The 25,801-nt window shown below is 44.1% G+C and overlaps 2 protein-coding genes across 2 annotated transcripts; both read left to right on the plus strand.

Annotated features, from left to right (window-relative positions):
• LOC100514339 (protocadherin beta-2-like) lies at nt 4,571–9,697 on the plus strand. The gene is made up of 2 exons (XM_021084911.1): nt 4,571–4,808; nt 6,185–9,697. Exon 2 carries the CDS (start codon nt 6,829–6,831, stop codon nt 9,199–9,201), a length of 2,373 nt encoding a protein of 790 aa, XP_020940570.1. The 5' UTR covers nt 4,571–4,808; nt 6,185–6,828; the 3' UTR covers nt 9,202–9,697.
• On the plus strand, nt 17,469–22,859 carry LOC110259512 (protocadherin beta-4-like). The gene has a single exon (XM_021084907.1). The coding sequence runs from the start codon at nt 18,467–18,469 to the stop codon at nt 20,888–20,890; it is 2,424 nt and encodes an 807-aa protein (XP_020940566.1). The 5' UTR covers nt 17,469–18,466; the 3' UTR covers nt 20,891–22,859.

Raw genomic sequence — 25,801 nt, forward strand, 5'->3', positions numbered from 1 at the left:
GGAAACAACTTAAATGTCCACGAGCAGATGAATGGATTAAGAAGATGTGGTACATTTACAAAATGGAGTACCACTCTGCCATAAAAAAGAACAAAATAATGCCATTTGCAGCCACATGGATGGAACTAGAGACTCTCATACTAAGTGAAGTAAGTCAGAAAGAGAAAGACAAATACCATATGGTATCACTTATATCTGGAATCTAATATATGGCACAAATAAACCTATCTACAGAAAAGAAACAAATTCATGGATATGGAGAACAGACTTGTGGTTGCCAAGGCAGGGGGGAGGGAGAGGGAGTGGGATGGACTGAGAGTTTGGGGTTAGTAGAAGCAAATTACATCTAACCACTTGTGATGGAACATGAGGGAGCATAATGTGAGAAAAAGAATGTATGTATATGCAAAACTGGGTCACTTTGCTGTATAGCAGAAATTGACAGAACATTGTAAATCAACTATAATAAAAAAATTTTTTCAAAACTAAAATGAGGAGTTCCCTTTCTGGCTCAGTGGTTAATGAACCCAACTAGGATCCATGAGGATGTGGATTTGACCCCTGGCTTTGCTCAGTGGATTAAGGATCTGGCATTGCCCTGAGCTATGGTGTAGGTTGCAGATGTAGCTAGGATCCCATGTTGCTGTGGCTGTGGCATAGGCTGGCGGCTGCAGCTCCAATTCGACCCCTAGCCTGGGAACCGCCATATGCCACGGGGTGAGGCCATAAAAAGAAACAAAACAAAACAACAACAACAACAACAAAAACCCCACTACAATGAGGTAGCACCTCACACTTGTCAGAATGACCATCATTTAAAAAAACTATAAATAGGAGTTCCCGTCATGGCTTAGTGGTTAACGAATCCCACCAAGAACCATGAGGTTGTGGGTTCGATCCCTGGCCTCGCTCAGTGGGTTAATAAGGATCCAGCGTAGGTCACAGACGCAGCTCAGATCCTGTGTTGCTGTGGCTGTGGCGTGGGCCAGTGGCTACAGCTCGGATTAGACCCCTAGCCTGGGAACCTCATATGATGCAGATGCTACCCTAAAAAAGACAATTAATTAATTAATTAATCTACAAATAATAAATGACGGAGAGGGTATGTAAAAAAGGGAACTCTCGTACACTGTTGGTGGGAATGTAAATTGGTGCAGCCACTCTGGAAAACAGTACGGAGGTTCCTCAAAAAACTAAAAATAGAGTTGCCACAAGATCCGGAAATCCCACACCTGGGCATATATTCAGAAAATATAAAAACTCTAATTTGAAAAGATACATGCATCCCAGTGTTCACAGCAGCACTACTTATAATAGCCAAGACATGGAAGCAACCTAAATGTCCAAAGACAGAGAAATGGATAAAGAAGAGGTAGTATATTTATACAATGGGATATTATTGCTCAGCCATAAAAAGAATGAAATAATGCCATTTGTAGCAACACTGATAGACCCAGAGATTATCCTACTGAGTGAAATCAGATCAAGACAGACAAATATTTTATCACTTATATGTGAAATGTAAAAAAATATTACAAATAAACTTATTTATAAGGCAGAAACAGAAAACAAAATTACGGTTACCAATAGGGGAAGGGGGACCGATAAATAGGAGTTTGGGATTAACAGATACACACTACCGTATATAAAGTAGATAAATAACAAAGATTTACCGTCTAATGTAGGGAGCTATATGCAATATCTTATAATAACCTATAATAGAAAAGAATTGGAAAAATACTACGTATGTACATATATATGTATACATACTTATTTGAATCACTTTGTACATCTGAAAACTAACACAATACTGCCAACCAGCTATACCTCAATTCTTTCAAAAAGTTGCTATGAGAGAACAGCTTTAACGTCACCATTATAAAAAGAACAAAGAGGAAAGTGAACTGATCGTGTAGTTTGCAATGAGGAAAAATTCCCCTACGTCTCATGTACATGCCCGTGTACATTCTGGAACTTTCAGAAGAATTTTTCGAAGGGAGAGCATCTCGGATTCATAGATTCTTGCCAGAAAGTAAAACAGAAGTGTACAGTATTTAGAAACACAGAGCTTGGAGTTTCCTGCTCTGGCTCAGGGGTAACAAATGCAACTAGCATCCATGAGGATACAGGTTCGCTCCCTGGCCTCGCTCAGTGGGCTAAGGATCTGGCATTACCATGAGCTGTGGTATAGGTCACAGAGGTGGCTTGAATTCAGCATTGTTGGGGCTGTGGCATAGGACAGCAGCTGCAGCTCCAATGTGACCCCTGGGAACTTCCATGTGCCACGTGTGGGCCCTAAAAAGTAAAAACAAAACAAAAAAAAGAACAAAGAAAAAGAAACGAAAAGAAAAGAAATGCAGAGCTTCTCTACATCTGGCTTCCTACTCGGGAGCAAAGGCGCTTCTATGGGTAGACCTAAGATATTCTTTGTTCTCTTTGGAAACCACCCTTCTTGCCACTACTGTGATGTTCTCGTTCGCCTTTCTGCTGCAAAATGTTTGTCATAATAAGGTTAGTTAATACATCTTTTGCCTGACATAATTAGCATGTGCATATATACATCCACGACACATTTTCTTTATCGAATCATCCGTTGATGGACACTTAGGTTTTTCCAAGTCTTGGCTATTGTGAATGATGCTACAATGAACCTGGGGATGCAGTCTCTTTGAGACAGTGGTCACACTTCCTTCAGATATATACCCAGAAATGGAATTGCTGGATCACATGATAGCTCTCTTTTCAATTTTCTGAGGGACCTCCACACTAGTTTTCAGAGAGGCTGCAACAACTTACATTCCCACCAACAGTGCACAGTGGCTCCCCCCCACCCCCCGCCCCTTTTTCATCTTTTTAGGGCCTCATCCGCGGCATGTGTAGGTTCCTAAGCTAGGGGTCCAATCGGAGCTGTAGCTGCCGACCTGTGCCACAGCCACAGCAACACCAGGTGCAAGCCACATCTGTGACCTACACCACAGCTCACAGCAACTCTGGATCCTCAACCCAGGGATCAAACCCGTGTCCTCATGGAGACTAGTCGGGTTTGTTAACCGCTGAGCCACAATGAGAACTCCCAAGGGTTCCATTTCAGGGGTCATTTAGACTTACGTTTGTTGTAGGAGGACTATGTAGTTACGTTCCTGTTTTCATTGCATCACCACTTTCCATAGTTTGCACTTAATGAAACACTGTGAATGAAGCACCAGGCTGAACATTTCATAAACATTGTTTCACTTAATTCTTACAGCTCCATGAAGTAGATGCCATCATTATATTCCCTCCTTTTTTTTCAGATGCAGAAACTGAAGTCTGGTTTTTCCTAACTTAACATATATGATGGAGTTCCCGTTGTGGCGCAGTGGTTAATGAATCCGACTAGGAACCATGAGGTTGCGGGTTCGATGCCTGCCCTTGCTCAGTGGGTTAACGATCTGCCGTTGCCATGAGCTGTGGTGTTGGTCGCAGACGCGGCTCAGATCCTGCATTGCTGTGGCTCTGGCGTAGGCTGGTGGCTACAGCTCCAATTCGACCCCTAGCCTGGGAACCTCCATATGCCGCGGGAGCAGCCCAAGAAATGGCAAAAAGACAAAAAAAAAAAAAAAAAAACCATATACGATGTAGCAGAGCCAGGACTTGAATATGGGTCTTCCTGACATAAAAGACCATGCTCTCAATCACCACCTGAACATACCTCCCCAAAATATTAACGCAACCAAGCACTCACACCTGCACATGCCCATGCTGCAGGACCCTCCTCTAGAGAGAGTGTTAGATAGATGAGCAAATTCAAATCAATAAAAAGGGCCCAGTCCTAATCTTTTCAGCCCCAAAACACTTCATACAGAGCTCTGTGCTGTTGACTGAGTAAAAGACTGCACCCCACATAAGCTATGATGTTCCCATCATTGGAGAAAATCTTATTTCCTGTAAAATCAGAACTACTTTCTTTGCAACAGAAAATCATTTCAGTAGGTGTAAGTTGGTACCATACAATGCAACTTAGCTCAAACCTCGCCTCCTCTGGGAAGCTTTCCTGACACCCCATTTCTGTTCTTACTTAACTATCCTTCTTGAGTACTTCACAGGGCCTACCCAAATCTCTTTCTTAGCACTTACCACTCCCTACAGTAATTGTTACTTGTGTCATCCTTCTTGGCTGTAACCTCTTGAGCGGTAGGTACCCGGCTTTATTCAATTTTATGTCCCTTATGCCTTTCACAGTGCTGAAGTTAATCTGGGTGCAATAGGCACCTGCTGATGAATGTTAAAACCTCAGGGAGTATCAAGCCAAATGACTTGCCTGTCTGAAATGGATGAAGTCCTATCCAAGTCACTCTCAAAATAAATTGTACAGCTGGCTGATAATAAAGCCATATAGTAAATAACAAGTGTAATGAACTAAACCAGAAGTCGGAGAGGTGATTCAATCGATCAGGAGATGAGAATGGTGCCACCCGACGATGTGACACACATTTTGACAATTTCTGCGAGCGAGAGCTGTACGTACCGGAGTTGCAGTTCGGCCGCCTGGTGGCGCTACAGGCTAAAAAGCAGGAGGAGGGGCCCTGCACTTGCCACAGACTCCATTTTAGCAAAGACAAGATCTCAGAGGGGCCGGGGAGGGACGCAGCTTGGGAAACCTGGGCCGCGAGCTCCGATTGTACACCTTTTTTCAAACAAACGGGGACTGGATAGAAGCTGATGTTAGCCCTCCGGCAAGACTTCCGCAGGCTCCTTTCATTAAAGACCACGCAGCCAGAGAGGCTGCGCTGCAAACGGAGAGGAAATCCAGCCGAAAAAGGCGAGGGGTGAGTTTTCCTCTTCTTCCTGGACGTGGCCCAGGTGGCCCAAGAAAAGGGAAGCTGCTTTTGAGGGCCGCTTTCTGGAGATGGGGCGCTGGCAGCGGCCAGGGGAGCGACGGCCTAGGGGTAGGACGGAGCCGAGCAGGGGGGAGTCCAAAGAAATCACAGATTCAGGAGCCAAGGCTCTTCTGTGGGTGGATGTGAAACATGAAGGCAGCAAGGAACATTTTAGATCATTTTAGAGCGAAGATCGGGAGTCTTGGCTCCCGACGCCGAACTTCTAGAAAATGTGCAACTCCAAGTATTACCTGTAGACTTTCTTTTTTGTTTTCTCAGAAAAAAAATCTATGAATCTGGGATTTTTTCTCCCCCTTTGAAAAATTCTTCCAAATGTTCCGGAGTGTGCCTGGGGAGGTGCATGAGATTTGGGTTAATTTTTCCATCACTGGAAACCAAACAGGTAGTTTAATTTCCATTTTCACAATAGTATGTGGTATAGCACTGGGGTAAGTAATTTGTTCATTTGTGAGGGAACATCGCTGAATGGAGAAAACCCCAAGGTAAGTTTAACTCTCACAGAAAAGAATGGTAAGTTTCAACACGAGTCTGGGATCTCCTAAGGTCCAGATCGTGACAATCAAGCGACAACCTTTGAGATGCCTGCTTTTCAGCAACCTGGTTGTTAAAGTCCACTAAAGATTTAGTCACAGCAAATTAAGGAATGACTCTGAATTCTCCAGGCTCACTAAATTCCCCGTCCCCTGGTGCATATTCACCCAACATTTTTAAATATCACTCATATCTGTTGAGTTATAATATCCCTTGCAAGAATATTACCAGGCAATTTCATGGTTATGTGGCAAACTCTCAGGTAATTTACAGAGGAAATAGTTGCAAAAATATCTTGCTTCATGTGAAAAATATTGGTGACAATCCCATTACCTTATAATTCCATAAAATTGGTCATGATGACACCTGCTCATCCTAGAGCACTTTCAGAAACAGACTTTACCTCTTTAAGGATTATCTCAGGACTCTGGAATAAAAAGAAAATGCCTTAGTCCTTCCAGAATTTTCTTTCCATTGAATGTAAAAAAAAAAAAAAAGTCCATATTCTGGGAGCCTAATGCAGGACAGAGAGCAGAGAGACATCTCTGTAACCTCACCTTATCACTAATGAAATTAGGTTCTTTGAAGTTAAGAACAAGATACAGGTAGAGACAGCTATGACCCTTGACATTCTGAATAACATTCTGAATAACATTATGGTTGTTGTTTTATTGCTTTAACTTAAGTTGCATTTTCTTCTGAAGCCTAGCTAATTGTTAATTTATAGTCAATAATTACTAATGCCTTAGGTATTTTCTTTTTATTTCTACAAGAAAGTGTAGTCGACAAGACACTTCTGGACACTTCGAAAAATTCAATATTAAAATACAGGAAACTGTAATAGAGTAAAGAGATATAATGCCCAAGGCAACCCTGAAACCTGGTTAAAAAAATGTTTTCTAAGACACTCCTGATAATAAGTGGTTAAGAAAGTAAATGCATTTGTAAAAGGAACTCGAGTGAAGATGAATTCTTACTTAAGATGAAGAAAATTAGGAGGATAACAGAAAGATAATAAAAATTTAATAGGGACTATATTTTAGATAATGTTATGGAATTACTGTTACTTCGGTACATGGAGAGGCACTGCCTGAAAATACTCCATTTAGACTGCCATCCGTCTGAGAGAAAACTTTGGCATTTCCTTGAAGTTTTTGAGAAAATAAAACACTCGAAAGGACGCAGGGTGGCGCTGCAGCATTAGAAGTAGAAGGAAGAAAGCTACCAGCCTGCGCTCCTTTAGTCAGATGCTCCGCCGCAAAAGCAAGCAGGAAGGGGAGGTTTTCCGAGGTGGAGCCCCGGAAAATCAGGGCCCTAGACCTCTCCACTTATCCCAATTATCTGCGTGATACTAGAAGACAGATAAGCGACAACACGAGCCCGAGCTGGGTCAGGTTTGCTGGGAGACCGGAAGGCAATGGAGGCCGGAGAGAGGAAGGAACGCTTTCTCAAACAAAGGCAAGTCTTGATATTCTTTGTTTTGCTGGGCATCTCTCGGGCTGGTTCCGAGCCTAGGCGCTACTCAGTGGCGGAGGAAACGGAGAGTGGCTCCTTTGTGGCCAATCTGTTGAAAGACCTGGGGCTGGAGGTCAGTGATCTAGCTGCGCGGGGTGCCCGGGTCGTTTCCAAAGGGAAAAAAATGTATTTGCATTTTGATAGGCAGACGGGGGATTTGCTGTTAAATGAGAAACTGGACCGGGAGGAGCTGTGCGGCCCTACGGAGCCCTGTGTGCTACCTTTCCAGATATTATTGGAAAATCCCTTGGAGTTTTTCCAGGCTGAGCTACAGATTAGGGACATAAATGATCACTCCCCAGTTTTCCTAGACAAAGAAATAATTCTGAAAATTTCAGAAAGTATTGCTCCAGGAACTGCTTTTCTAATTGAACGTGCCCAGGACTTAGATGTTGGAAGCAACAGTCTCCAAAGTTACACAGTCAGCCCCAATTCCCACTTCCATCTTAAATTACAAGACAGTTCCGACGGCACAATATTACCACAGCTGGTGCTGGACAAAGCCCTGGATCGCGAGGAACAGCCTGAGGTCAGATTAACCCTCACCGCGCTGGATGGAGGGACTCCACCTAGGTCTGCGACCGCCTTAATCCGCGTTGAAGTCCTGGACGTCAACGATAATGCCCCTGCGTTTGCAAAGCTGCACTATGAGGTGCAAGTCCTGGAAAACAGCCCCATTGGATCCCAGGTTGCCATCGTCTCTGCCAGAGATTCAGATGCTGGACTCTACGGAGAAATATCTTACGTATTTTCCCAAGCATCTGAAGATATTCGCAAAACATTTCGAATAAATGAAAAATCAGGAGAACTCCTTTTAACACAGGAACTGGATTTTGAATCTATTCAGACCTATACATTAAATATTCAGGCAACAGATGGTGGGGGCCTTTCTGGAAGTTGTGTGGTGTTTGTCCAGGTGGTAGACCTGAATGACAACCCCCCAGAACTGATCATGTCAACATTCGTCAATGAGATCCCGGAAAACTCGAAGGAGACCATAATTGCTGTATTCAGTGTTTCAGATCCTGACTCAGGAGACAATGGAAGAATAGTCTGCTCCATTCAAGATGATCTTCCTTTTACTCTTAAACCTTCTGTTGAGAATTTTTACACTCTCGTGTCAGAAAGCGGGCTGGACCGAGAAAGCCAAGCCGAGTACAACATCACCATCAGCGTCAGCGACCTGGGGACCCCCCGGCGGCACACCCAGCACAACCTGACGGTGCGCGTGGCCGACGTCAACGACAACGCGCCCGCCTTCAGCCAGCCCGCCTACACCCTGCGGGTCCGCGAGAACAACAGCCCCGCCCTGCACGTCGGCACCGTCCGCGCCACCGACGCCGACGCGGGCGCCAACGCCCAGCTCACCTACTCGCTGCTGCCGCCCTCCGACCCGCACCTGCCCCTCGCCTCGCTCGTGGCCATCAACCCCGACACCGGCCAGCTCTTCGCCCTGCGCGCCCTCGACTACGAGGCCCTGCGCGCCTTCGACTTCCAGGTGCGCGCCGCCGACCGCGGCGCGCCCGCGCTCAGCAGCCAGGCGCGGGTGCGCGTGCTCGTGGCCGACGCCAACGACCACGCGCCCGTCGTGCTCTACCCGCCGCCCAACGCCTCGGCGCCCTGCACCGAGCTGCTGCCCCGGGCGGCCGAGCCGGGCTACCTGCTCGCCAAGGTGGTGGCGGTGGACGGCGACGCGGGCCAGAACGCCTGGCTGTCCTACCGGCTGCTGCAGGCCACCGAGCCCGGGCTCTTCGGCGTGGGCGCGCACAGCGGCGAGGTGCGCACGGCCCGGCCGCTGAGCGAGCGCGACGCGCCCCGGCAGCGGCTGCTGCTGCTGGTGCGGGACCACGGCGAGCCGCCGCTCTCGGCCAGCGTCCCGCTGCACGTGCTGCTGGTGGACGGCTTCTCGCAGCCCTACCTGCCGCCGCCCGAGGCCCCCGGCCGGGCGCCGGGCGCCGGCGCCGGCGCGGACGAGCCGCTCACCGTCGCCCTGGTGGGGGCGCTGGCGTGCGTGTCGGCGCTGCTGGTGGGGGCGCTGCTGGCCTTGGCGGCGGGGCGGCTGTGCCGGCGGGGCGGGGCGGCCTCGGCGGGGGGCTGCGCGGGGCCCGCGGAGGGCGGCGTCCCGGGCCAGCTGCTGGACGTGGGCGGCACGGGCACCCTGGCCCACGGCTACCGCTACGAGGTGTGTCTGGCGGGAGGCTCCGGGTTAGATGAGTTTAAATTCTTGAAGCCAATTCTCCCCAGTGGTCTGGTTCAAGACATTGGGCAGGACTAGTGCAATTCTCCAATTGCAAGAATAGCTTAGGTTTCATTAACAGAAAGCATGAAAAACTCATTGTTTGGCTACAAATGTTTTCTTTTCAATGAAGGCTCTTGAGTTGATACAGTATTTAGTTTATATATTGACTTTACTAATTAATCGTTGCATGTTCTTTTTTCATCTGCTTCCTATCTTTTCAAACCAGGCTTATTGCCTCTATTTAAATAGGTGAGCAAAAATAAATGCTTTATCTTTTAACGATGATTTCAGATAGGTTTATTTAAGATGTTTGTTTCAAATTCTATATCCAAAGCAATGCAGAGAGAATTCTGAACCCCCAGTCTTAGACTCTACCCTGTTGAATGTAGTCAGATAATGTTCTTTATATAATACTCTAAAGCAGCTTCGTTGTGGTTAATGAAGTAGGTAGATAAAAATGTTTTAGGATGTACCATTTTACGTTTTACCATCTTTTAGGGTTTTAGTACTCAAATAAAACTGATGCATGTAATTCACTGTTTTGACATTTGCAGTTAATATTTCAATATTGTCATGCTTATATGGGCCCAAAATGGACAAAAGTTTAGGTTAATAGGGCAAATTCCTTTTAGATTTGCCTAAAGTGCATTTATAGTGGATGACTGAGGAAAATTTTAAACGTAAGGCATTCTGCACAACTGATCAGTGTATTTCCATTTGATATGGAGCTCCCTTTGTGGCGCAGTGGAAAACGAATCCGACTACTATCCATGAGGATGTGGGTTCCCCCCATCCCTGGCCTTGTTCATGTGGGTCAAGCATCTGGCGTTGCTGTAAGCTGTTGTGTAGGTCCCACGTGCGGCTCAGGGCCCGAGTTGCTGTGGCTGTGGTGTACACCGGCAAGCTGTACTCCGATTCAACCCCTGGCCTGGAAACTTCCATATGCCATGGGTGCAGCTCTAAAAAGACAAAAAAGAAAAGGAAGGAAGGTAGGAAGACATAAAGAAAACGGTATTTAGTAAAGCATCTGGTGGGATGACAGGTGGGTTTGCAACTTCTGAGATGTAAATGTTCTCAACCTGAAGGCCACTTTTTAAAAATGAAGAAAGTGCATGTATATATGGTCTCTAAATGCCTTACAGTGAAAGTAATATCCCACCCAATCCTATTTTTTAAAATTAATATCTACTTTTCATTTATATATGATATATGAGGGAAATATTTTGTTTCCTGTCTTAATTCCCTCCTTCATATTTCAACCTAACATGATTTAGGATTGTGTATGGTCCTTCTGGGACAAACCAGAAGCTGCCGTCCACATCTATCACCTGTAGAATAATGAAAAGATTAGAATAGGAACTTCTAAAGTGGAAAGAGCAGTATCTCTGTGAAAGTCTAAATTAGCTAAAACTAAGAATAAAATCTGGGGAGTTCCCACTGTGGCGCAGCAGAAACGAATCCAACTAGTATCCACGAGGATGCAGGTTCGATCCTTGGCCTCGCTCAGTGGGTCAAGGATCTAGTCTTGCCGTGAGCTGTGGTGTAGGTCTTGGCTTGGATCCTGCATTGCTGTGGCTGGGGTGTAGGCCGGCAGCTTAGCTCCATTTCGACCCTCAGCCTGGGAACGGCCGTATTCCACAGGTGCGGCCCTAAAAAGCAAAAAAAAAGCACTGCTCTGCATTTGCTCTGAGGCAAAATCTTAGGGCCTGTCACCCTCTGCTTCCTGGCTGTCATGGTGTCTGGTAAGGCTATAGATATGGGAGCTAATGGAGACATCATTTACTTTTCAATCTTCTGAGTAAACAAACTGATTGAATCTTACAGTAAAGCTGATGTTGAGGAAAACGGGTTGTAACTGAAGTAACTGATACAGGAGAATTACAAAGAAAAAAACGTGGTCTCAACATGCTGCACACGGTGGTCCTGGATGACACACAGCTTGCTGGATGACAAAGAAAATCCACTGCTAAGCGGTCCTCTATTGTGTACTGAGCTGGTACCAGGCAGAACAAGATGGAATCCTGGAGGGTGACTTGAGCTAGAACCCATGACTTTTTTTTTTTTTTTTTTTTTTTTTTTGCCATTTCTTGAGCCGCTCCCGTGGCATGTGGAGGTTCCCAGGCTAGGGGTTGAATCAGAGCCGTAGCCACCAGCCTACACCAGAGCCACAGCAACATGGGATCCGAGCCACATCTGCAACCTACACCACAGCTCACGGCAATGCCGGATCCCTAACCCACTGAGCAAGGCCAGGGATCAAACCTGCAACCTCAGGGTTCCTAGTCGGATTCCTTAACCACTGAGCCACGACGGGAACTCGAACCCATGACTCTTTTATCAATGATTCAAAGCCTCAAAGTACTTGATGTTAAGCCCATGGACCTGGAAGCAGGGAGCATATCTAGGCTCCTAAGTGACAGACACAGCCAGGCACAAGTTCATGCTGTTCTGAAAGACAGCTAGAAGCCATCCTTTATTTGGCATAGTCATGCTACACCTAGTCTAGGACCTATCCCAGCCCTTCCTTTGGTTCCTTGAACCACCCAGAGGAGTTTACTCAAAGCCAACGCAATCCCTATCTTCTTCCCACCCCAACCCCACCCTGGCCCTACTCCCAGCATGTGGAAGTTCCTGGGCTAGGGAATGAATCTGAGCTGCAGCTGTGAACTCTTCGACAGCTTGAGCAGTGCTGGATCCTTAACCCACTGCACCACGGAGGGAGCTTCCACATTCCCTATCTTCTTGATCCCTGATAGATCACAGCTATCTTCCTCTTTCAGTTCTCTCTGTTCCTATTCAATGATGCTAAAATGTAGTGAATGAACGGGGAGCCTTTAGTGGGCTGCTGCTCATAAGGCCATCTTCTGAGCATTTGGGGGATGTCAACACCCCTGAGATTTGGTACAGAACTATTAAAGTGAAAGTTTTCTAAATGGAAATCAGAGACAAATGGGTTCAGATTTTTTTTAAGGCAAGAAATAGATTAATTAAGATAGGACAGTTGTGAGAGATGCAAGCAGGCAGGCAAGGAGGCTCTGCCCAAATGGGTTCAGTTTGTTTTTGTTTTTGTCTTTTTGTCCTTTTAGGGCTGCACCTGCAGCACATGGAGGTTCCCAGACTAGGGGTCCAATCAGAGCTGTTGCTGCTGGCTTACACCAGAGACACAGCAACACTGAGTCTGCAGCCTACACCACAGCTCACAGCAACACCAGATCACTAACCCACTGAGCAAGGCCAGGGATCAAACCCACAGCCTCATGGTTTCTAGTCAGATTCATTTCTGCTTCTCCACGATGGGAACTCCTGGGTTCAGATTTTTGAAGTCAGTTATCTCCAACTAATATGAGCTATCCACAAGGAAAAACTTTTATGAGAAACTCAACTTCTAAAATGTAAGGTTTATCAAAAATTAAAACTGTCTTCTCTAAATATGTCATTTTGGGGTTTTTTTCCCTTAAATTTCTTTATCTCTGGAGAAATGGCTTTCTTCATCCTGAATGTTTCATCCTATTCAACAAGATTTAATCAGTAATAACAAACCTTTCCACAAAGAAAAGCCCAGGACTAGATGACTTCACTGGCGAATCCTTCCAAACATTTAAAGAATTAATACCAATCTTTCACAGACTTTAAAAAGAAGAGCAGGGACCACTTCCCAATTCATTCTATGAGGCCAGTATTACTCTGGTGTCAGAAGCCAAGTTAACACAAGAAAATTAAATACCAATATCCCTTGTGAATATAAATGCAAAAAATCTCAACAAAAGACCAACTCCAGCAATATATAAAAATGATTATACACCATGACCAAGTGGGATTTGCCCAGACAGGTAAGGTTGGTTTAACATATGAAAATCAACCAATGCAATACACCATATTAACAGAAACGGAAAACCAAACATCTCAATGCAGAAAAAGCATTGTCCAAAATCCAACATTCATTCAAGATAAAATACTTATGAAATCAGGAATAATAGGGAATATCCTCAACCCGATAAATGGCAACTCTAAAAACCCACAGCTAATTTCATATTTAATGGTGAAACGATCTTAGGCTTTCTGCCTAAGATCAAAAAAAAAAAAAAAAGGATATTCCCTCTCGATGTTTATAGTTAGCATTGTATTGGAAGTTCTAGCCAGAGCAATTAATCAAAACAAAGAAATAAAATAATTCAGATTGGCAAGGAAGAGGTAAAAGCACCTGACATGATGGCGCCTACAGAAACTCCTAAGGAATCCATATAATACATGATTTCGGCAAAGGACACAAGATCAGTAGATCAAAAAATCAATTGTATTTTGGAGTTCCCGTTGTGGCACAGTGGTTAACGAATCCGACTAGGAACCATGAGGTTGCGGGTTCAATCCCTGGCCTTGCTCAGTGGGTTAAGGATCCAGCGTTGCTGTGAGCTGTGGTGTAGGCCGGTGACTACAGCTCCCATTCGACCCCTAGCCTGGGAACCTCCATATGCCGCAGGAGTGGCGCTAGAAAAGGCAAAAAGACAAACACAAAACAAAAAACAAAAAAAAATCAATGGTATTTCTATACACTAGTATTGCCTGATTCAAAAAATGAAATGAAGAAGACAATTTTATGATAGCATCAGAAAGAATAAGATGCTTAGGAATAAATCTAATAAGTGCAAGACTTGTACACCAAACACTACAAAACATCAATGAAAGAACTGAAAGAAAACCTAAGCAAATGGAGAGTGTTCATGAATTGGACGATTAACATTGCCGAGATGGCGATAATGTCCAGATTGGTTCACAGATTCGACTGAATCCCCATCAAAATCCCACAGGACTTTTGCCTTTTGTTGTTGTTGTTGTTGTTGTCTTTTTTTAGGGCCACACCCGCAGCATATGGAGGTTCCCAAGCTACAGGTCTAATCGGAGCTGTAGCTGCCAGCCGACACCAGAGCCACAGCACCGCAGGATCCAAGCGGTGTCGTCAACCTACACCACAACTCACGGCAACATCAGATCCCTAACCCACTGAGCAAGGCCAGGGATCAAACCCGCAACCTCATGATTCCTAGTTGGATTCGTTAACCACTGAGCCATGAGAGGGAATTCCCAAATATCTCCTTTCTAAATTTGCATTTCAATTGGTGTGATTTTTTTTAAAAAAAAAAAACACCTTATAGGTTTCATTTGGAAGGTTAGCGAATATTAAACTTTAGTTTGCTTTCACCAGTGAGCAGTATTGCTTGCTTTACAGTTATTTCTTTTGAATGGCCAGCTGATCTGTATATTTAGCAGCAAGTTCTGAAAGATAATTCCTTTTATAAGAACTTCTAGTAAAATCCACCAACCATTTATAATAACCAATTATCAATGCCAGTTTAATGTGCTGAAATAATACTATTTGATGTTTTAACTAAAAATACTAGTTAAAATGTAATACTGATTTCCCCAATTTATCTCTCCTTTTCTCAAAAATGTTTAATATCCCTCTATACTTTCCCCATTCAAGTTAAGAATAAAACAGCCCTCAAGTCATCATGAAATTTAAAAAAAAATTCATTTTTTAAAAACAAGTGAGACTATTCAAAACTTCAAAGTATGTCTTTAGCATTTTATTTTTATTTATTATTTATTTATTTATTTATTTTATTTATTTATTTTTTTTTTTGTCTTTTTGTCTGTTGTTGTTGTTGTTGCTGTTGTTGCTATTTCTTGGGCCGCTCCCGCGGCACATGGAGGTTCCCAGGCTAGGGGTCCAATCGGAGCTGTAGCCACCAGCCTATGCCAGAGCCACAGCAACGCGGGATCCGAGCCGCGTCTGCAACCTACACCACAGCTCACAGCAACGCCAGATCGTTAACCCACTGAGCAAGGGCAGGGAACGAACCCGCAACCTCATGGTTCCTAGTCGGATTCGTTAACCACTGCGCCACGACGGGAACTCCTGTTTAGCATTTTAAATTTTGACTGCTCGTATTCAAATTCCTTTAAAATGATTTTTATCTTTTCCTCAATGATATTTAAAGTTCTCGCCTATGTTTTAACCAGGGAGGAATCAAAACTGATATTTAGTTACCAGAGATTATTCCCTCTGTGGGTATTCAAAAGGGACAAAGTATTTTAAATACTGTTTTTTGGGTCTGGCAACCAATTGTGTAAATGGCTATATGAGACCTTCAGAATGGATAAGGCACCTTTCCGGACTGGAATGAAATGGCTTTGCAGGTCGTCACTCTATTTATCAGGAATTCCTCTTCCACACAGATGTAATAGCTTTTTTCTGCTAAATTTGGCAGTTTGGAGAAATAATCCATGATGCAATGTTAGACTATTGTTGTCTTCGGACACCTTCATTGATTTTCACTTTATACTCTGATAACATTTCCAGAGATACAGGTATTTTTCTCCAGTATTTAAGGCCACAGGGAATTCATTATTCATGTCACTCTTAATTCTTTCCTTCCTTCCTTTTTACCTAATTAATGATCTCAACCACACGCTCTTAGCTCCCCGCCCCCATTTCTAATTTACGTAAACACCTCTTTTTGCTGGCACCTAAGGGAGACAAACCATTTTAAAGATTCTTATATTAAAAATTTGAATACAAATATATTTCACCTATGATATCTATGCACCCAAGGCAAGGCTAAAGTTTGGATTCTAATTATGTCAAACGTTGTTAACTTCTCCTATTCCACTTAGGTAGATAAAAGAATGGCTCTGGAGCTACAATGCAACAGTTTGAATCCTAGCTCTGCCATTTCACATAGTTGTGTGACTATGAGCAAGTTATTTAAACCTTCTGCGCCTCAATTTCTTTGTCTATAAAATGTGGCTAATAACACTGCCCTCTTCCTAACAGGTTGTTTGGGGGATAAAATGAGTTAATGTATGTAAAATGCTTAGAATACTATCCGGCATATTTTGGCACATGTATGTTAATCTTACCTAGAGTTCATTTGCTTTGGATTGACAAAAGGAACTGAAAAAAGCTAATTTGCAACATTATTTCTGTATCAAGATATAGGAATAAGTAAACAAAATCTAGTTTAAATTTTGCTCTGAAATATTTATCTTGAGTCTAACTAGAACTCTGTTACTCTCACTGAACACTTCGCTCTTCATTTTTTTTTCCAGGAAATTTGTTTTTCATTACATCTAAAATAACTCTTTTTTGATTCTTTTCAGTATGTTTATTTTTCATTAAACTTAATGTTGATATACATTTCTCTGATTTGCCTTAAAGGTGAAAGAAAATTCTAAAGTGTATTGATGTTATTATTATGGGCATTGCTGTATCTCTTACAACAGGAATTAACAGAACTAGAAGTAAATTTAATTGAACGGTACTTAGCATGTATTATACTCTCATCTTTTGGAATTCTCCATTTAGTGTCAGGCAGGTCCACGGATGAATGTATGATCTGGCAATAATCTTCTTAACCGAGGTAGAAACAGGATTATTAGAGTGGATTAATTTATCCAACTGATATTTAAACCCACTATAGTTTAGGCTTCTTTCAAAACTAATTTTTCCGAATACTTTCTATCACTATTAGAATCTCAGATTATTGACATGCTTTTAAAATAAATTCATTCTGGAGTTTCCCACGTGGCTCAGGGGGTCAAGGACCCGACATTGTCTCTGTGAGGATGTGGATTCACTCCCTGGCCTCTCTCAGTGGGTTAAGGATCCAGTGTTGCCACAAGTAGGTCACAGATGTGGCTCAGTTCCAGTGTTGCCATGGCTGTGGTGCAGCCTTCAGCTGCAGCTCTGATTTGACCCCTAGCCCTGGAACTTTCATATGTCACAGGTGGTGTGGCGTTAAAATAAAATAGTTCGTTCAATGTGAATCATGATTTATGAAGGTAGTTAAGGAATCAAATTACAAGATATTTAAGGAGGAGAAATCCCACACATGCTACGAAAAGTGGTACTCCATTCAGAGTAGTATTTGTAACCAGTAAACTGGGTAACTGCATCTCAGTTAAGGAACTGTATCAGGGCAATCACAACAGCTGCACACTGTGCTGAAATCCATTTCATAAATAAGTCTCTCCTCTTCACCATATGTGAATAGACAAAGACTGAGGCACCCTTTTCTCACAGATTAAAATGTTTTAAATCACAGCTTCTTGTTTTCTCACAAATTAGCTAGTCAAGGAATATAACACCTGGGACACAAAGGGACAATGTGGTGAGAAGCAAATTCATTATAAAGTATATAGATATCTAGCTAAACCAAGATTTTTGTTTTGGTTTTTGGGTGGTTTTTTTTTTTTTTTTTTTTTTTTGTCTTTTTAGGGCTGCATCCATGGCATATAGAGGTTCCCAGGCTAGGGGTCGAATGGGAGCTGGAGCTGCCAGCCTACACCACAGTCATAGCAATGTAAATCAGCCTTAACTTAAAGCCTTCTCTTAATAAAATACTAGGATTTTCACTCACTTGATTTTATCTTGACATTATCCTGAAAATAGTCAAGTTGAATAATCAAGTCCTAGCACCCTGAGCTTTAATTTCTTTATCTGAAAAAATTCCTTCATTGCCTGTCCAGGAACAAGAATCTGATTCTAATACTGTTTGACCTCCTTAATCTTTTAATGTGAGTTCACACTGAAAAAAGACTTATAACCAAGGAAGATGCCTCTTTATTCAAATATATTACTATTTGCACACCAGTGTAAAACAAACAAACAAAAAACCTTCCTTTGAAAAATTGTCTCCCTGAGGCCAGGTGCTAGAGAATACCTTAACAAACTTTTGGCATCATCATAAATTTCTCAGATACCTGTAAATAAACAGATAGAACTATTATGAATTGTAATTTAGTAAGAGTTTATCTGGATGGATAATGGCAAAGGGGAAACTTTGAAGTTCAGCTGAAAAGGGCAAGGGAAATGTAGATATCCATTTGCTTTGTGCTCAAAATTATTCCGGTTTATGCAATGTAATGAAATAATCTTATGCATTAAGCCATTTCAAGGAATAACAAAACTTGTAAAATTTCTATCCACTTTATAAAATGGCTTATTCAGACACTTCCAAAATAGGCTGACTTGAGAATATTAGTTTCTCAATCAAGACGCAGGGTGGCGCTGCAGGCTAAGATTGTGGCGAAAGAGCTCTTTAAAAGCTCGCGTATTCCTTTGTTGCAAGACCGAATCAAAAACACCCGGAAGCAGATCGGCCAGCCAAACTGCGTTCCCGACGAGTTTAGGCAGCGACATATAAACGAATTCAAGATCCAAAGCAACGCTGTGAGGATTCCTCCAAGCGAGAAATCAGAAGAGAGTAATCTCAGGTCCTTCTGCGGTCGCTGAAGGGATTGGATGTCAGCATCCGGACCCACCATGGAGACTCGAGAGGGAATTCAGCCGAACAGGCAAGTAGTCTTTATCGTGATGGTATTCCTGTCTCAGGCTCACCCCGCGCCTATTCGTTACTCTGTGCTGGAAGAATCAGAGAGCGGCTCCTTTATAGCTCATCTGACTAAGGACCTGGGCTTGGGAATCGGGGAACTGGCGGACCGCTCCGCCAGGATAGTGTCTGACGATGACAAGCAGCGCTTGCAGCTGGATCATCAGACCGGAGACTTGCTTTGGAGGGAGAAACCAGATCGGGAAGAGCTGTGTGGCCCCACTGAACCCTGTATACTGCCTTTCCAAGTATTCCTAGAAGCTCCGGTGCAGTTTGTTGAAGGGGAATTACTAATTCAGGACATCAACGACCACTCCCCAGTATTCCCGGACAGGGAAATACTCCTGAAAATACCAGAAAACAGCCAGCCAGGGGCTGTATTTCCCCTGCAATTCGCTCAGGATTTGGATGTGGGCAGCAATGGTCTTCAAAATTACACCATCAGCCCCAATTCTCATTTTCACGTTGTCACTCGAAATCATAGTGACGACCAGAAATACCCAGATTTGGTGCAGGACAAAGCACTGGATCGAGAGGAGCAGCCTGAGCTCAGCTTAACCCTCACGGCACTGGATGGTGGGTCTCCACCTCGGTCTGGCACCAGCATGGTGCGAATCCTGGTCATGGACGTCAATGACAATGCGCCTGAGTTTGTGACCTCTCCATATGAGGTGCAGGTTCTGGAAAACAGCCCCCTTGACTCCCCCATACTTACTGTTTTAGCTAGGGATAGAGATGCTGGAAACTTCGGGAAGGTCTCCTATGGCTTCTTCCAAGCATCAGATGAAATTAAGCAAACTTTCTCAATAAACGAAGTCACAGGAGAAATCCGGCTGACAAAGAAACTGGATTTTGAACAAATGAAATCTTATCACCTGAAAATTGAGGCTACGGATGGAGGAGGCCTTTCTGGAAAAGGCACTGTGGTCATAGAGGTGGTAGATGTGAATGACAACGCCCCCGAACTGACCATATCTTCGCTCACCAGCTCCGTCCCAGAAAACAGTCCTGAGACTGTGGTCGCTGTCTTCCGAATCAGAGACAGAGATTCTGGAGACAACGGAAAGATGATCTGCTCTATTCCGGATAATCTGCCCTTCGTTCTAAAACCGACTTTCAAGAACTACTACACCCTGGTAACGGAGAGCCCGCTGGACCGAGAGGAAAGAGCCGAGTACAACATCACCATCAGCGTCAGCGACCTGGGGACGCCCCGGCGGCACACCCAGCACAACCTGACCGTGCGCGTGGCCGACGTCAACGACAACGCGCCCGCCTTCAGCCAGCCCGCCTACACCCTGCGGGTCCGCGAGAACAACAGCCCCGCCCTGCACATCGGCACCGTCCGCGCCACCGACGCCGACGCGGGCGCCAACGCCCAGCTCACCTACTCGCTGCTGCCGCCCTCCGACCCGCACCTGCCCCTCGCCTCGCTCGTGGCCATCAACCCCGACACCGGCCAGCTCTTCGCCCTGCGCGCCCTCGACTACGAGGCCCTGCGCGCCTTCGACTTCCAGGTGCGCGCCGCCGACCGCGGCGCGCCCGCGCTCAGCAGCCAGGCGCGGGTGCGCGTGCTCGTGGCCGACGCCAACGACCACGCGCCCGTCGTGCTCTACCCGCCGCCCAACGCCTCGGCGCCCTGCACCGAGCTGCTGCCCCGGGCGGCCGAGCCGGGCTACCTGCTCGCCAAGGTGGTGGCGGTGGACGGCGACGCGGGCCAGAACGCCTGGCTGTCCTACCGGCTGCTGCAGGCCACCGAGCCCGGGCTCTTCGGCGTGGGCGCGCACAGCGGCGAGGTGCGCACGGCCCGGCCGCTGAGCGAGCGTGACGCGCCCCGGCAGCGGCTGCTGCTGCTGGTGCGGGACCACGGCGAGCCGCCGCTCTCGGCCAGCGTCCCGCTGCACGTGCTGCTGGTGGACGGCTTCTCGCAGCCCTACCTGCCGCCGCCCGAGGCCCCCGGCCGGGCGCCGGGCGCCGGCGCCGGCGCGGACGAGCCGCTCACCGTCGCCCTGGTGGGGGCGCTGGCGTGCGTGTCGGCGCTGCTGGTGGGGGCGCTGCTGGCCTTGGCGGCGGGGCGGCTGTGCCGGCGGGGCGGGGCGGCCTCGGCGGGGGGCTGCGCGGGGCCCGCGGAGGGCGGCGTCCCGGGCCAGCTGCTGGACGTGGGCGGCACGGGCACCCTGGCCCACGGCTACCGCTACGAGGTGTGTCTGGCGGGAGACCGCAGAACTGGTGAGTTCCAATTCCTGAAGCCGGTTTTCCCCAACCTCTTGCTTCAGGACCCTGAGGGAGAAATTAAGAACAGCCCCAACTTCAGGAATAGCTTAGTACTCAATTAATTAAGTGTTGTGTTTGGTGGAGTGAGCCTCTCCTTAACTGCAGCAAACCTAACTCCAATTGCAATACCTTTGTCTTAAGAAATTGTGTTGTTGTAGAAATATGTATATATTCCAAACCTATGCATGTCTCTGTGCTAAATCTTCCTTTTATTTGTTTAGTTTTTCTTAGGGCCGCACTCCTGGCATATGGAATTTCCAAGGATAGGGGTCAAATGGAACATACACCACAGCCACACACAGCCACAGCAATTCGGGATGGGGGCAGTGGCTGTGACCTACAGCACAGTTCCCAGCAAGCCGGATCTTTAACCCACTGAGCAAGGCCAGGGACTGAACCCCCGTCTTCATGGATACTAGTTAAGTTTATTATAGTTGAGCCACGACAGGAACTCCAATCTTTGCTTTTATTAATATTTACTGGATTTAGCATTTTTAGTTACACTGGATGTTGATGTATTTTCTCCATATTTGACCTCCTTTTGGTGATTAATCTCTCCATACCTATAAATTACTCAAATAGTATAAGAATTTTTATTTAAATCACCTTCTTGGTGTCTTTTAAAGTTTTTGTGTAACCTTGCATTTTTCTATATTTGGTGCTTGTCCTTACCATGTCGTTTCTGTTTGCAAGCCAGAGTGTTTGAAATTCTTTGTAGCTACCTAGACTTTCTTGTTGACTCTTCTACCAGGCTATACCCCCTGAGAGCTATACAGATAGAACTAGGTATACTTGTTTCTCCCAAATTGATAAAACATACGTTTTACCAAATTAACATGCTACAGTTGAGACCCTATCCCATGGTGAGCACCATATATGCTAGAGATTATCTTATTTGATTGCTACTTACCTAGCACATTGTAATTGCTCCATAAATACTAACATTAAAAGTATTCTCATTTGTAAGTAATAAAGAGAACATACATAATTTGGCATCACTACACTAAATAAAATTAAGTCACTCTTTTTTTTTTTTTCCTTCTTTTTGCCTTTTCTATGGCCGCTTCCCATGGCATATGGAGGTTCCCTGGCTAGGGGAAGAATTGGAACTGTAGCCACCAGCCTACGGCACAGCCACAGCAACGCGGGATCCAAGCCTCATCTGTGACCTACACCACAGCTCATGGCAATGCCCGAATCCTTAACCCACTGAGCAAGGCCAGGGATTGAACCCGCAACCTCATGGTTCCTAGTCGGATTCGTTAACCACTGCACCACAACGGGAACTCCTAAATAAAATTAAGTCCCTCTTGGGTAAAATACTTTTTTAAAAAAAATCTCAGAATTTTAAACCCTAAATCCTTTCAAAGGATTCAAGAGGTGGAGGGCATCATATACTGCCTTGTCCTTCACTTTTGCCCTATGCATAGAAGTTTAAGTGTAGTTTAGTACATGAGTTTTTCTTGGTTTCCCTGCAGCTTTTCCACACCTTTCAAGTCAGAGTCTCTTTTGAGTTTTGGTTATTCTGTTCCACTCTGATTACTGGGTGACTTTAGATTTTCACTTTAAGGTACCTGGAAGACATGGACAGCCTTTATCAACAAAATAATGATTTACTTGTGATGTCCAAATTATCTTGTTTTGTTCTTCAATGTAGCTTTCAGGTGTTGTGCATAAATTTACTTTCGCATTTATGCTGAACTTTTATTCATAAGAAATAAGCATTGTTTTTCTTTAAGATGATAAGAATAGAAATAGAAATTAAGAAATAAACATGTTGAATTGTAGTTGTTTTACGTTGTGTTCATTAAGCCAAGGAAGCTGGTTATGTGGTTTCCAACTAACTTTATATGGATATAACTATAATGCTACTTACTGAACCTCTTTCAGAATGTGAGCAGTTAAGGAGCTTGCTTTAAAAGCATTTATTTTTACATCTCAACTGTCACCCTACTGGAATTTAATTACTTGCATCTTTCCCTGAATTACAATTTTTTCCTAAGGATATAATGAAATAAAAAAGGAAAATTACTAGAAGTTCCCTTGTGTGGTGCATTGGGCTAAGGATTCAGCATTTGCCACAGCTGTGGTGCAGGTCCGACAGTGGCATGGATTCTACCCCTGGCCCAGGAACTTCCGCATGCCTTGGGTACAGCCAAAAAGAAAATTAAAAAAAAAATTACTGACTATTGAAATAATTATTGAAACAAAGCTTTCAGCCTTCATCCAATCTAATATTTGAAATTAGAAAGTGATAAAAATGAGAACAAAATTAAACACAAATATATAAGATATAAATGTGGTAGTCAGCTTTAATGACTTTTTTTTTTTTCTTTTTAGGGCCAACCCTCAGCATATGGATATTCCCAGGCTAGGGATCCAATTGGAGCTACAGCTGCCAACCTGCGCCACAGCCATGCCATATCTGAGCCACATCTGTGACCTATACCACAGTTCACAGCAAGGCCAGATCCTTAACCTACTGAGCAAGGCCAGGGATTGAACCCACAACCCCATGGTTACTGGTCAGATTCGTTTCTGCTGTGCCACAGTAGGAACTCCAATGACTTCTCTATTAACTATTCAATACTTAAGTGAAAATTTTAACGTGTAATAACAAGACATCTGAAGTTTTTACCAGTGTATTTTGACATGAAAATCTAAGCTCATAACGGTTTTGTTTATGCCAGGAAAGTCCAATTTGTATAATCACCCAAACAAGACTGGCCAAGTCAACACCCAGAACCCACCTTTATGAATTTATATGAGTAAATTTATGAATGACTTTGTGTATTACTTTATCAATTACTCTCTGTATTCATAAAGCATGAATCATTTCCTACCAGCTGGGAATCACTGCCAGACTTTGATGTAGAAGAGATCAACATTTTAAAATTCAATGACTGGAATTTAATATATGATCCAAATAACTTCCACAAAATTAATGCCTTATGAAAAATAGGCCAGTTCTATTGCTGCAAAACAAAAGGAAGAGAAGCCAAATATCTGAATAGTAATACCCATTCCAATCATAGTTTCTCAAGTGTATTGTATATGTGCATTTTTACAATTCCTCTGTCAGTTTTGGGCACAACATACAGTGAGTTTGACATTGTCTTAGGAGCGGAAATTCTATTGAAGGCAACATAGCCTTCATTGTAAGACCTCTTCTTCCTAACAACCAAAAGTTTCAAAATATAGATGTTGTATCTTTACAAAATATAAGCTAGTATTTGGTGGAATTCTGTTTCCAAGTTAAATGGATTATCTAGCACCAGAAAACAACTATAAAACCTGGTTGAAATTCAGAAATTATCTGTTTGAAGCAACAGACAGCAGATGATATAAAAAGAACTGAAGGGGGAATTCCCGTCGTGGTGCAGTGGTTAACGAATCCGACTAGGAACCATGAGGTTGTGGGTTCGGTCCCTGCCCTTGCTCAGTGGGTTAAGGATCTGGCGTTGCCGTGAGTCGCAGATGCGGCTTGGATCCCACGATGCTGTGGCTCTGGCGTAGGCTGGCAGCTACAGCTCCGATTGGACCCCTAGCCTGGGAACCTCCATATGCCGCGGGAGCGGCCCAAGAAATAGCAAAAAGACCAAAAAAAAAAAAAAAAAAAAAAAAGAACTGAAGGGGCTAAGACTGGAAAACAAAATCCTTAGAGCTGTGAACTGGCACCTACAGTCACTTTGCCCTGAGGAAATTTACAAAGTCTAAGAACAGACAAAAGACTCCTGCCAGGGACAGAGTACTTCAATAGCCTTTGGCAAATTGGAGGATTCAAGCTCCTGGCCAGTTTCCCCCCATCAGAATACTTATCAAATTCAAGGACGTTCCAGGAAAGACGACAAACTTAAGTGGAAATTTTCTGAAAAGCAGAGTGAAGTTTTAACAGTCTTGCTGCATGAAGATTAGAGTTTGGACCCGCCATGGGAAGGAACTGTGCAGAAGACACTGAGTTCTGAACTGAAAATTCTAGAGGGCCAGGTGCTTATCAGGACCACAAAGATCCTTGCCTAAGCACAGCACCTATTTCAATTAAGGCAATTTGATTACGCATGCCTCTATCAAGCTAACAGAGGAAAAGGTGACCTCTTCCTGGAAGTAGATAATATGTGGCTCCTGGACAGCTTTTTACACTCATATTCAGCATTCAATAAAAAACTGCTAGGCACACACACCAAAACAAACAAACGTACTGGTTAACATGAATAAAATTTAGAGAAAAAAAACAAACAATATACATGACCTACAGATAAACAGATATTAGGATTGTTTAAAATAAGTATGACTAATATGTTAAAACAAGGCATAAAGAAAATAGGTAGAATTTCACCAGAGAAATGAATAAAATGGAAATTAATTCTGGAGTTGAAAAACATAGTATCTGAAATTAGAAACTATTTGATGGTGTAATAGCATAGTAGTTGTAACAGATTGTAGGATTAGAGAAGGTAAAACAGGGTGATATTAAATATCCAAATAGAATCACAGAGGAATAAAATAACTGAAAATATAGACAAGACTATTTAGTCACATGTGGAACATAATGAAAAACTCTACATACTTTTGATTGCAATCCTAGAAGGACTAGGAATGGGGAATAAGCGATGATTAATGGAATAATAACCAAGATTTTGCCAAAAGTGGTGACAAATTCTCACCCCGCAAGATACTCAGTGAAACCCAACTAGAATAAAAAAATAAACAAGCACACCTAGGAATATCATAGGAAGAGAAGACTGCTTAAGACCCAAGTCAAAGAGAAAAATCTTAAAGGCAACCACATGAAAATGACACATCCCTTTCAAGGGGCAACAGAAAAAGGGAGAATTGACTTTTTAAATCAAGATACCAAAAGAGGGAGTTCCCGTCATGGTGCAGTGGTTAACGAATCTGACTAGGAACCATGAGGTTTTGGGTTCGATCCCTGCCCTTGCTCAGTGGGTTAATGATCCGGCATTGCCGTGAGC

The sequence above is a fragment of the Sus scrofa genome, chromosome 2 (genome assembly GCF_000003025.6).
Source record: "Sus scrofa isolate TJ Tabasco breed Duroc chromosome 2, Sscrofa11.1, whole genome shotgun sequence".
NCBI classification, from domain to species: Eukaryota; Metazoa; Chordata; class Mammalia; order Artiodactyla; family Suidae; genus Sus; species Sus scrofa.